Source organism: Trachypithecus francoisi, unplaced genomic scaffold (assembly GCF_009764315.1).
Source record: "Trachypithecus francoisi isolate TF-2019V2 unplaced genomic scaffold, Tfra_2.0 Lachesis_group1, whole genome shotgun sequence".
NCBI classification, from domain to species: domain Eukaryota; kingdom Metazoa; phylum Chordata; class Mammalia; order Primates; family Cercopithecidae; genus Trachypithecus; species Trachypithecus francoisi.
Window position 1 is genome coordinate 77,703,369 of NW_022681454.1, and position 13,268 is coordinate 77,716,636.

At 38.8% G+C, this 13,268-nt stretch overlaps 1 protein-coding gene across 1 annotated transcript in view; it reads left to right on the forward strand.

Moving 5' to 3' along the window:
- Window positions 1-12,057, forward strand: part of PDCL2 (phosducin like 2) — a 36,933-nt gene extending 24,876 nt beyond the window's left edge. The window contains exons 5-6 of the mRNA XM_033215999.1: window positions 5,892-6,100; window positions 11,860-12,057. Of these exons, the coding sequence (XP_033071890.1) occupies window positions 5,892-6,100; window positions 11,860-12,014 (364 nt within the window). The 3' untranslated portion in view covers window positions 12,015-12,057. The remainder of the gene's footprint in view (window positions 1-5,891; window positions 6,101-11,859) is intronic.
- The last annotated feature ends 1,211 nt before the right edge of the window (window positions 12,058-13,268 follow it).

Genomic DNA, 13,268 nt, shown 5'->3' on the forward strand with positions numbered 1-13,268 from the left:
CACGAGGTCAGGAGATCGAGACCATCCTGGCTAACACGGTGAAACCCCGTCTCTACTAAAATATACAAAAAATTAGCCGGGCGAGATGGCGGGCGCCTGTAGTCCCAGCTACTCGGGAGGCTGAGGCGAGAGAATGGCGTAAACCCGGGAGGCGGAGCTTGCAGTGAGCTGAGATCCGGCCACTGCACTCCAGCCTGGGCGACAGAGCGAGACTCCGTCTCAAAAAAAAAAAAAAAAAAAAAAAAAGTTATTTTATTATAACTAAAACTCTTGGTAGATTAATTTTTAGGTAGCTTTAAAGTCTTTAAAAGAATGTGTTGACCTAAAAGGAAGAGGCTGAGGCACAAAATATAATTTAAAGAGTTTACTTGAGCCAAAGTGAGGATAGCTGCCCAGAAGACTAAACCCAAGTAACCTTGAATACGATCTCCCTTTAGCCTTTGTTATGAGCAGGTTTGTGAAGACATAAAAGGGGGACAGGGAGTGGACTAATACAAAGCTGTTTGTCAGGAATTCTCTTTGGCTTAAGGAAATGACATTGATTAGTGATTGGCTATACATTGTTAAGCTATGAAAGTTACAGTGTCTGATGTATTATTGAGTTGATTTATAGCTACTTGCAAGCAATAGCAAGCAGTTTCAAGAGAGGAATGCATAGGTGAAGGAGGGAGTAGGTTGTAATTCTCTCTTTTTATTTTTGATACAGGGTCTCACTGTGTTTCCTAGGCTGGAGTGCAGTGACGATCGTAGCTCAATGCAGCCTTTAATGCTTGGGCTCAAGCAATGATCCTCCTGCGTCAGTCCTCCAAGTAGCTTGGACTACAGGTCTGCACCACCACATCTGTCTAATTTTTTAATTTTTTTCATCGAAATGGGGTCTTGCTATGTTGCCCAGACTGGTCTCGAACTCCTGGCCTCAAGTGATCCTCCTGCCTCAGCCTCCCAAAATATTGAGATTACCGGTGTGAACCACTGTGCCTGGCTTGCTGTCTCATTTTAATGACTCCCTGGGTGTAAACGTTTAAAAGGACTTGCATTCTTCAGAGAAAAGTTATTTCCTGAAATCATACTTCCATATTACCTATACTATTTATTTGGTTAACCAGTTTGTAAATGCTGCTTGTAGGTCTCGCAGATAAGGATGAGAAACACTGACATTTATAAAACAGGGATCTGTTTGTGGTAAATATTATATACTGAAGTGGTTTACTGAATGTCTTTTCTGACCCTGTGTGGTTAGCAGAGTAGATATTGCTTCTAAGTAAAATTATCTAGTTTAATGGTTATTTCCATATAAATTACTAGTTTTTAGAAATAATTTTAAAAAATTCATAAAGAGGTTGCATGTGTTTTAGTCTGCTTCAAATTGTCATATGCTTTGATAGACTCAGAAAGAAGGATGTGGTTTCATAATATTTTAAGTATTTGTGACCTTCTCAGAAGGTTTTTCTGGGCCACTCTAAAGTAGTTACATATTAGTTTTCTGGACATTAAGAAAATACATTCCTGGGGCTGGGTGCTGTGGCTCATGCCTGTAATCCCAGCACTTTGGGAGGCTGAGGCAGGTGGATCACTTGAGGTCAGGAGTCGAAGACCAGCCTGGTCAGCATGGTGAAACCCCATTTCTACTAAAAATACAAAAAAAAAAAAAAATTTAGCTGGGCTTGGTGGCGCATGCCTGTAGTCCCAGCAATGTGGGAGACTGAGGCAGGAGAATGGCTTGAACCCAGGAGGCAGAGGTTGCAGTGAGCTGAGATCGCACCATTGCACTCCAGCCTGGGTGACAGAGCAAGACTCCGAATCAAAAAAAAAAAAAAAAAAAACACAGAAAATACATTCCTGTGTTGGTATAAAACATATATTTTGAAAATTAATCTGTAATGATCCAAATTTATAAACTGTAACAGAAAATAATTGTGTTATAAATATTCCTTAGAAAACTTTAGTTTTTAACAATGGAATTACTGGCCAGGCTTGGGGCTCATGCCTGTAATCCCAGCACTTTGGGAGGCTGAGGTGGGCGGATCACCTGAGGTCAGGAGTTTGAGACCAGCCTGGCCAACATGGCAAAACCCTGTCTTTACTAAAGTACAAAATATTAGCCGGGCATGGTGGTGTGTCCCTATAATCCCAGTTACTTGGGAGGCTGAGGCAGGAGAATCGCTTGAACCTGGGAGGCAGAGGTTGCAGTGAGCTGAGATCACATCATTGCACTCCAGCCTGGGCAACAGAGCGGGACTCCATGTCAAAAGAAAGGATTTACGTACAGCTTTTTAATATTATAAAGTTGAAGGACAGCTGTTAATTTATGTTCTTGTAACCACCCAATGGGGTTCATTTTGCCTGCTGCCCACATAGAGCCAATTTATCAAGACAGGGGAATTGCAATAAAGAGTTTAATTCATGCAGAGCCAGTTGAACAGGAAACCAGAGTTTTATTATTACTCAAATCAGCCTTCCCCAAAATTTGGAGGCTGGGGTTTTTCAAGGATAGTTTGCCAGACCACAGAATGGGTACTGCTGATTGGTTGGGAATGCAATCATAGGGATGTCGACAATGATCCTTGATATGGTTTGGCTGTGTCCTCACTAAATCTCATCTTGAACTGAATTTCCCATAATCCCCATTTGTTGAGGGAGGGACTTGGCAGGAGGTAATTTAATCATGGGGGCAGTTACCCTCATGCTGTTCTTGTGATAATGAGTGAGTTCTCATGAGATCTGATGGCTTTATAAGGGGCTTTTCTCCTTTTGCTCAGTACTTCTCATTGCTGCCACATGTGAAGAAGAATGTGTTTGCTTCCCCTTCTGCCATGATTGTAAGTTTCCTGTGAGTCAGTCAAACCTCTTTCCCTTATAATTACCCAGCCTTGGGTATGTCTTTATTAGCAGCATGAGAACGGACTAATACAGTCCTCATGCGGGCTAAGTCTGCTTCTGTATGGGGCCACAGGACTGCTTGGTGGGTCCAGGTAGAGGCATCAGTCATCAGAAATGCAAAAACCTTAAAAGATGTATCAAAAAGGCCAATCTTAGGTTCTACAATAGGGTTGTTGTCTGCAGGAGTAATTGAGGAAGTTGCAAATCTTGTGACTTCCAGAATAATGGCTGGTAATTGTTTAAGTGTGTATCTTAGCAGAATTCAGGCTCCTGTCATCCTCCGAACCTAGTCTTCGCTTAGGTTTTACAAAGGTGGTTTAGTTTTGGGGAAAAGTTATTATCATTTAAACTATAAACTGAATTTCTCCCAAAGTTAGCTTGGCCCAATCCAGGAATGATTCTGGGCAGTTTGGAGGTTAAAGAGAAGATGGGGGTTGGTTAGATCACATCTCTTTCACTGTCATAATTCTCTCAGTGTTAAAGTTTTTGCAAAGGTGGTTTTATTTTTAGCTACTTTCTTTCAATTTTATAAAAAGGTGGTGTGTGTTTGTTGATTAGACTCCTAAATTCTATAATTTCAATGTCTCTTTGCCATTAAATTGATAGGATTAGACCCACTTTTTATCCAAATGAAGGCTTAGCCTCCTTAAGGTGCTTTAGAGGGATCTAACTCAACCTGGGCCAGTAAGCCTAATGATTTAGCTTTAAGTCAGTCTTGTTTCTGGTTTTATTTAATCTTACGCCTGTACCCCAATTCCAATTTGGGGCTTTTATATTATTCTTATACCCAAGTGCATATTTTGAAGCTTGAATATCATAAATAGGCTCTTAACTTGCTTTGTGATGTTACTGGTCTGCCTCATATTTTACAGCTCTTCTGGGGTTAAAATTCTGGCCCTCAACCCCAACACCAAATTTGTTCCCCTACTGCTTGCTGTCAGAACTTTCTTTTTTTTTTTTTTTTTTGAGACGGAGTCTAGCTCTGTCGCCCAGGCTGGAGTGCAGTGGCGCGATCTCGGCTCACTGCAAGCTCCGCCTCCTGGGTTTACGCCATTCTCCTGCCTCAGCCTCCCAAGTAGCTGGGACTACAGGCGCCCGCCACCTCACCCGGCTAGTTTTTTGTATTTTTTAGTAGAGACGGGGTTTCACCGTGTAGGCCAGGATGGTCTCGATCTCCTGACCTCGTGATCCACCCGTCTTGGCCTCCCAAAGTGCTGGGATTACAGGCTTGAGCCACCGCGCCCGGCCGCTGTCAGAACTTTCTTCGGGCAACCCTTTCTCCTTGCATCACAATCTGTTACGCAATATTCTCTTAAATCTATACTTTTCACTGCCACCACCAATACCTACCTGCCTTTTGCCAGTCACACTACTGACCCATCCCACAAATATCTGTTGTACCACTGACTGAGCTTTCATTCTGATGAAATTTCTAATGAAAATTATAAAATTTCTCTGAATTAGATATTAGTGGACTCATTTCACCTTGAAGAAAATCAAAACATTTTACTCTAAGATATACTTTCTTGATGTATTTTGAGGTGGGTGTTCAGAGAGCCAACAAAACTGAAGTAACCCCGTAAAGCTGTCTTTTGTGGAGATTTGCAACTGTAGAGAAAATGTGCATTCATGCAGTCAGGCCTTCTCTGAGGGCCTTCCCTTGTCTGATCTAGGACCAAGTTAACTGAGAATCTGATGCCTTTAAAGATCTAAAAGAAACATTTACCATCTATTCTCTTTGAGGGCTGCTACCTGTAAGGTTTCATCTACATAACAACACCACTTTTGCTAGCCAGGCCTCCTCTCCTCTGCCTCCCATAGCCTGTCTTGTCACTGTAACCTGATTTACCCCAATAACATGTTTTTGGTCATGCCAGAGCCTCCATTCTTTCTGTAGCCTCAAGGTGGCATATAAGCTTCTGTACCTCATTGGAGGGTTTGGGTAATCACTTTGTGTTTCCTCTCTCATGTGCATGTTAATAAACTTGTGTGCCTTTTCTCCAATTAATCTGCCTTTTGTTAGTTGATCTTTCAGTGAACCTTCCTTTGGAGGGCAAAGAAATTTTCCCTTGGCCCCTAAAACCTTGCATTTTTTAGTAGAGACGGGGTTTCACCATGTTGGCCAGACTGGTCTTGAACTCCTGACCTCAAAGGATCTGTCTACATTGGCCTCCCAAAGTGCCAGGATTATAGGCTTGAGCCACTGCACCCGGCCCAAATTGAATATGTTTATGTAAAATGGAGAAAGAGTCTTTGGAGAAGGAAAGATGAGAAAACAGGAAAAGAGGGAAGCAGAATAACCAACAAAGGTCCCAAGGGAGGTGGAAGGAATGTGGAATAAAGTAGAGGTGAAGGGATTCACTTGAAAGTTTGATAAAATGGGAGAAAAGGAACTAATTGATCAATGAGTGTGATGAGAATTAAGTGATAAAGCAGGAAGAACTGAGGTTGTGGTCATACTTCCAATCAATATTAAATTTCTGGTAAGGAATAGTTCTGGATAATGGGGCCACCAGAATGTGACATAGAGTGGGATTCCAAAGACTGTGGGAGAAGTTTGTTGGAGTCAGGAAAGACAGTTCTGGATATGGTAAACTCATTACATGGAAAGAAGCTCGTGATGGCAACAAGAGTTGGGATCCTTTTGTTTCAACTCAGAACTGCAAAGGATTTCCTAGAAGTGTCCTGTTTTTGTTTTTGTTTTTGTTTTTTCTACAAACTAGGAACCTGCTTGAACCAAACTGATGCTCAGTTGGATGTAGTTTCCCTAAATTAAGCATCAGCTTGCCTGGTAGCTAGCTTCATTCCCAGGCTATAATGGTGCTTGCAATAAAAACCAGAGGACTCTACATACAGTTCATCATTGCTAAAGGTAACAATAGAGGATGATAATAACATGTTTTTATATTAATCTAAGATTTATTTTTGCCATGGCGATATTTTACTTATTTCATTAGACTGAGATGAATAGTCCGTTTATTAAAGATTGTGTGTACTGTTTCTCTTTTTAGCATCCCAATGTGTTTGTTGGTTAACCAGCATCTTAGTCTTCTAGCAAGAAAGTTTCCAGAAGCTAAATTTGTTAAAGCCATCGTGAATAGCTGTATTCAACACTACCATGACAATTGTTTACCAACAATTTTTGTTTATAAAAATGGTCAGATAGAAGCCAAATTCATTGGAATTATAGAATGTGGAGGGATAAATCTCAAGCTGGAAGGTAATGTTACAAATTTTGTTTATAAAAATGATAGGTGAAAACATCCAGAAACTAACAAGTATCCTGAAAGTTTTCTTCCTTCGTACCAAGGTTTTTTCCTTGCTTTTAGTCTCTTTTTATATGCCTCCAGATTGATTTTCCTATAGTAATACTCAATAACAGCCCCTTGCTTAAAATCCTTAATAGTTCTCTGTCTCAAGTAAGTTAAAAATTTAGAATCTTCTCCTTTAGAATGTCCACCCACCTCTCCAACTATATTTCTCAGTGCTTTCTAGTTTCTGTTCCTGTTAGGCTGGTCTTCAGCCACTACTAGGCTGGTCTTCAGCCACTACTAAATATACGTTACTCATTTGTGCCATCACACTTTTTTTTACACATTCTCTGCTTGTACCTAACATATTCTACCTTTCTCTGTTCTCCATATCCAAACTTTATTCCTACATGAGTCTGCTCAATTTTTATTTACTGCATTATGTAATATTGAACCAATTCATAATCTTTTTCTTCTCTACTGAATTTCTATAGTGTATATTCAATGCATCTTACTTTTCACTTACTAGCATGATATCTAATTTTGTTGATGAATCAATTCCCTTTGAATTTTATCTTCCTAAAAATTGCAGGGACCATGCCTCCTATTACTTTATTTTTCTTAGCACACAGCACAAGACTTTCTATTTTTATCTTCTTTAATTGTTTTTACTTCCTAAGGTCATTTCTTTGATATATTCATTTTTTGGCAGTGCTTTAACTCTATTTTACAAAACTAAAAATCATTTTCTCTCACCACTGTGTTAAAGCCATCATGAATGACTGTTTTCAGTTTTTGTTCATTTTGTTTGTTTGTTTGTTTTTTGTGTTTTGTTTTTGTTTTTGTTTTTTGAGATGGAGCCTTGCTCTGTCACTCAGGCTAGTGTGCAGTGGCATGATCTCGGCTCACTGCAACCTTTGCCTCCCGGATTCAAGCAGTTCTCCCTGCCTCAGCCTCCCGAGTAGCTGGGATTACAGGTGCCCACCACCATACCCGGCTAATTTTTGTAATTTTTAGTGGAGATGGGGTTTCGCCATGTTGGCCAGACTGATCTTGAACTCCTGACCTCAGGAGATCTGCCCTTCTCAGCCTCCCAAAGTGATGGGATTACGGAGGTAAGCCACTGCGCCTGGCCGGTTGGTTTCAATAGGTATTCTTTCACTCTGTCAGTCTCCCAAAATTGTTTTTGGCCTTACCGAGACCTCTGACACTTTAATTTTTCCAGAAGTTTCCATTTTTCTTTTAATCTTCTAAGGCCTTTCCTTGTTTTACCATGTGTTTTTGTAGCTTGGATCTTTTCTTTTTAATTAAAAAAATTAATGACATAAGAGTACATAAAAGAATACATAGAATAATCATATAGTAAGCATTCATGAAATCATTATTGTCTTCTCTGTTTGGGATGCTATAATAAAAATACTATAAACTGGGTGGCTTATAAACAAGAAACTTTATATTAATATCTCATAGTTCTGGAGGCTGGGAAGTCCCAGATCAAGGCGCCAACAGATTTGGTGTTTTGTGAGGACCTGTTCTTCATAGATGGTCCATTGACCTCATGTGGTGGAAGGGGCAAACAAGCTCCTTTCGGCCTCTCTGTTCACTCATTTCATTGAAGAGTGCTCTGCCCTCATGGTCTAATCACTCCCAACGTCCCCACCTCTTAATACCATCACCTTGGGGATTAGGATTTCAACATACGAATTTTGGGGGGACACATTCAGGACCATAGTAATTACCAAAAGTAACAAATGTGAACATTTGTTTATGCTTGCTTCAGCTGTTTATTTGAGATAGCATCTCACTCTGTCACCCAGGCTGGAGTGCAGTGGCACAATTATGGCTCACTTGCAGCCTTGACTTCTCAGGCTCAGGTAATCCTCCCACTTTAGCCTCCTGAGTAGCTGGGACTACAGGTGCCGGCCACCACACCTAACTATTTTTTTAACAAAATTTTGTAGTAGAGATGGGGTCTCACTATATTGCCCAGGCTGGTCTCAAATTCCTAGGCTCAAGTAATCCTCCCACATTTGACCCTCAAAGTGCTGGGATTACAAGCATGAGCCACCATGCCTGGCCTGTTTGCTTATCTTTTAAAAACACATTACAGATAAAGTTGAAGTTACTTGTATTTCATACTTAGTCCTGTTCCCCTCCCTGCTTCCTTAGGGGCAAAAACTATCACGAATTTAGTGTGTATCTCGTCCCTTTATTTATTTAATTTTTTTTTGAGAGGGAGATATCAATGAAATTTATTGGTGTATTTTAAACATTGTAGTAGAATATGCGTAATATAACATTTACCATCAACTATTTTTAAGCATACAGTTCAGTGGCATTAAGCACATTCACATTCCATCACCATCATCTCCAGAAGTTTTTTTTGTCTTACATAACACACTCTGTACTCATTAAACAAAAACTCCTCAGTCTCCAATTGCTTCAGCCCGGGCAATCACCTTTTTAAGATTCTGTCTTTATGAATTTGACAGCACTAGATACCTCATATAAGTGGAATCATATAGTATTTGTCCTTTGTGACTGACTTATTTCACTTAGCATAATGTCCTCAAGTTTCATCCATGTGGTAGCATGTTATGAGAATTTTTTTCCTTTTTAAGTATATCTTGCATAGCTCTTCATCTGTTGATGGATACTTAGGTTGTTTTCACCTTTTGGCTATTGTGAATAATGCTGTTATGGACATGTGTGTACAAATAATATGCTTATCTCCATTTTTAATTATTCTGGGAATATACACAGAAATGGAATTGCTAGATGATATGATAATTCTATTTTTAATTTTAAAAGAAACTATCTGGTCTATATTGTTATGCTTTAAGTATTTCTATAGAAATAGAAGGAATAATTAATTGCAAAATCGAAAGTATTTAATAAAGGGCATTATATTGTAGTATCATTCTGCAACTTGCTTTTTTAAAAATCTCAATCGTAGTATTCAGAATCTCGTTTATTTCATATATGTCTGATTCAATAACTTTATCTCCTGTCTAGCATTCTATAATCAGCTATTCCTCAATTTATCATTCCCCTATTGTGAGAAATGTGAGTTGTTTCCAATTTTCCCATTATGAACAATTCTGCTGTGACCATTGTTGTGTCCACCTGTAAAAATTTCTCAAGGATATATGGAGAATTGTGGGAATATAGGGTATACACATTTTCAACTTCACTTGATAGTTGATAGATTGCTCTATAAATGGAAGTATCAATTTATCCTTCCATCTGTGTTTAAAGATCTACCCACATCTTCTCCACTTCTTGTTAATTTTAGACTGTTGGTTTTTTGGTCAATCTGATGGATATGAAGTGGTATCATTTCGTTGTTTAAATTTGGATTTCCCTCATTACAAGTGAGGTTACGGATTTTTTCATATGCATTGCTCATTCTGATTTCCTCTCCTGTTTATATACTTTGCCCATTTTGTCATTTGTGTTTTTTTCATTGATTTATAAGAGTGTGTATGTGGGCATATGTTGTTTCATTGACTTGTAAGAGTGGGTATGTGTGCATGAGTGTGTGTGTAAAGTTCTGGATACTATTTTTATAGTATTACTAATATATTCTCACCAGTTATGGCTTATCATTTCATTTTGATTGTCAGATAAAAGTTATGATTTGGCATAGTGAAAATTATTAATCTTTTTCTTTATTTTGCACTTTTTGTGCTTTCTTTTCAAAACCCTTCTGTATTCCCAAGGTGAAAAATATATTCTTCTATACTTTCTTCTAAGAGTTTTAAATTTTTATTTTTGAGCTTAGATCTTGAATAACATTGGGCTTTTCTTTTGTGTATGATTTGATGTAAGGAATTGTATTAGTCTATTTTCACGCTGCTAATAAAGACATACCTGAGACTGGGTAATTTATAAAGGAAAGAGGTTTAATTGGCTCACAATTCAGCTGGCTGGGGAGGCTTCAGGAAACTTACAATCATGACAGAATGGGAAGCACGCATGTTCTTTTTCACATGGCAGCAGGAAAGAGAAGAATGAGAGCCAAGTGAAGTGGGGAAAAAGCCCCTTATAAAACCCATCAGATCTGGTGAGAACTCAGTATCAAGAGAACAGCATGGAGGTAACAACCCCCATGATTCAATTACCTCCCACCCACAATATGTGGGGATTATGAGAACTACAGTTCAAGATGAGGTGAGGGTGGAGACATAGCCAAACCATATCAGGAATGTATCTACTTTTTTTCTGTAAGAAAATGCAACTGTTTCAACACCATTTATTAAAATTTCACTTCATTCTTTTTCTTTTTCGTTTTCTTTTTTTTTTTTTTGAGACGGAGTCTTGCACTGTTGCCCGGACTGGAGTGCAATGGCACGATCTCCATCTCGGCTCACTACAACCTCTGCCTCCAGGGTTCAAGCGATTCTTCTGCCTCAGCCTCCTGAATAGCTGGGATTACACGTGCCTGCCACTGTGCGCGGCTAATGTTTTCTTTTCTTTTTTTTTTTTTTTTTTTAGTATTTTTAGTAGGGATGGCATTTCACCATGTTGGCCAGGCTGATCTCAAACTCCTTACCTCAGGTGATCCGCCCGCCTCAGCCTTTCAAAGTGCTGGGATTACAGGCGTGAGCCACCACACCTGGCCAACTTGTTTAATTTTATAGGCTCAGAGCTGGAGGGAAGTGTACCTCAGTATGAATTGTGTCTTGAGTCTTACCTGTATCTGATTTAGATGAGACTGTGGACTTTTGAGTTGATGTTGGAACAAGTTGAGACTTTGGGGGCTACTGGGATAGAATGAATATATTTTGCATGTAAGAGGACATGAATTTTGGGGGCTGGGGTGGAATGGTATGGTTTGAATGTGTCCTCCAAAATTAGTAATCCCCATTGCAACAGTGTTGAGAAGTGGGACCTTAAGAGGTGATTAGGTCATGAGGTCTCTGCCCTCATGAATGGATTAATGTCATTATTGCAGAGTGGGGTTATTGTCATGAGGATGGGTTTGTTTTAAAAGTGAGTTCAGCCCTCTCTTGTTGTCTCTCATTCACCTTCTCTAACTCACTTGAATTCTGCCATGGGATAACCTCAGCAAGAAGACCCTCACCTGATGTAGGCCCCTCAACCTTATACTTCCCAGCCTCCAGATGTATAAGAAATAAATCTCTGTTCTCTATAAATTACTCAAGTCTCAGGTATTCTTTTATCACAAAACAGACTAAGAACCAGTTTAACCATAATTTCTCCCTTTAAGTATAACTTTGCTGTATCCAATGTGTATTTTGATATTGTAGCACTTTTACTGTCAACCAGTTCTAAAGATATCAGGCTGGGCGTGGTGGCTTACGCCTGTAATCCCAGCACTTTGGGAGGCTGAGGTAGGGGGATCACTTGAGGTCAGGAGTTCGAGACCAGCCTGGCCAACATGATGAAACCCTGACTCTACTTAAAAAATACAAAACTTAGCTGGGTGTGGTGGCATGCATCTGTAATTGCAGCTACTCAGGAAGCTGTGGCATGAGAATCGCTTGAACCTGGGAGGCAGAGGTTGCAGTGAGCCAAGATTGCACCACTGCACTCTAGCCTGGGTGACAGAGTGAGACTCTGTCTGAAAAAAGAAAAAAAACTATAAATATATCATCATTTCCATGGTAATATTACTAAGAGTCAACTCCTATTTCATATAGATGAAAAACTATTCATTTTTTCAAGATTTTTAACTGACTTAATGATGGGTTATTTATTACAGAACTTGAATGGAAGCTAGCAGAAGTTGGAGCAATACAGACTGATTTGGAAGAAAACCCCCAAAAAGACATTGTAGATATGATGGTATCTTCAATTAGAAACACTTCTATTCATGATGACAGTGATAGCTCCAACAGTGATAATGATACCAAATAGAGAGAAATATTCAGTAAATACCTTTTAGTATATATGTACTGAATGTTTTACTTATGACTGCTTTTATAATTAGGGATCAGAAAATCATAAACAGATTTATTTTCATTTTTATATTAGAATTATGGCATATATGTCATTTTAAAAATTTTCAGGCATTTCAGAATATTCATTGCCTCTGAGAAAAATAGAATTTGGCAGCCAGGCGTGGTGGCTCACGCCTGTAATCCCAGCACTTTGGGAGGCCAAAGTGGGCAGATCACCTGAGGTCGGGAGCTCGAGACCAGTCTTACCAATATGGAGAACCCCGTCTCTACTAAAAATACAAAAATTAGCTGGGCATCGTGGCACATGCCTGTAATCTCAGCTACTCCGGAGACTGAGGCAGGCAAATTGCTGGAACCCAGGAGGCAGAGGTTGCAGTGAGCCAAGATCATGCCATTGCACTCTATGTTGGGCAACAAGAGTGAAACTCCATCTCAAACAAAACAAAACAAAAAACAAAACAAAACAGAATTTGTATTAAGCCCTTAGTATTTTTCTGTGGTTTATCCTTTCTCTAACTCATGTTGGACAAAAACACAAATATTACAAGACCTTTCTTGCTTACTCATTTCCAAAGAGAACTACAAATGAAAGCAATGAAAGAAAACCATGAAATTTTATTTAAGTCAACACATTTTAAAATCTAGACTTAAGTAAAAAGTTTTAAATTTATGACCATAAAGCTTTTTCTTAGAAATCTCTTACCTATGAAAACATTAACCACTTAATAGCATAATGCAATTAATAGATTTTGAAAAGTACATAAAAAATATCTGTATTCATTATTATTGTTCTGAGTAGTTACTATTAAGTTAGAAAATTACTGAGTATTCTCATTAATAAACTATAGAATCATCAGAACACTACACCATGTAAGTTTCTAAATCCTGAGCAGAGGTGAGAAAAATATATTGTAGGATGACTTATGTTTTAACAGTAATCACAGAAGAATTCATCATGAGAAAATATACATTAGTACACTGCAGAAGGCCTATAGGATGTTTCATCTTGGCGTAATAATGAACATCACTTTTAGAGGAAAGGTTGGTAAATCCAGCATATAATAGTTCAGTAACAGATTGTTTTCTACTTTATTTATATTCATGATCCATAATTCTCATTATGGATGTTCACTGATATTTGTGAGAGAATCTAGACTAGGTTTAAATGCCTAGATCACAAAAATAAATTGGTGAGAATTGAGGCAGTTGA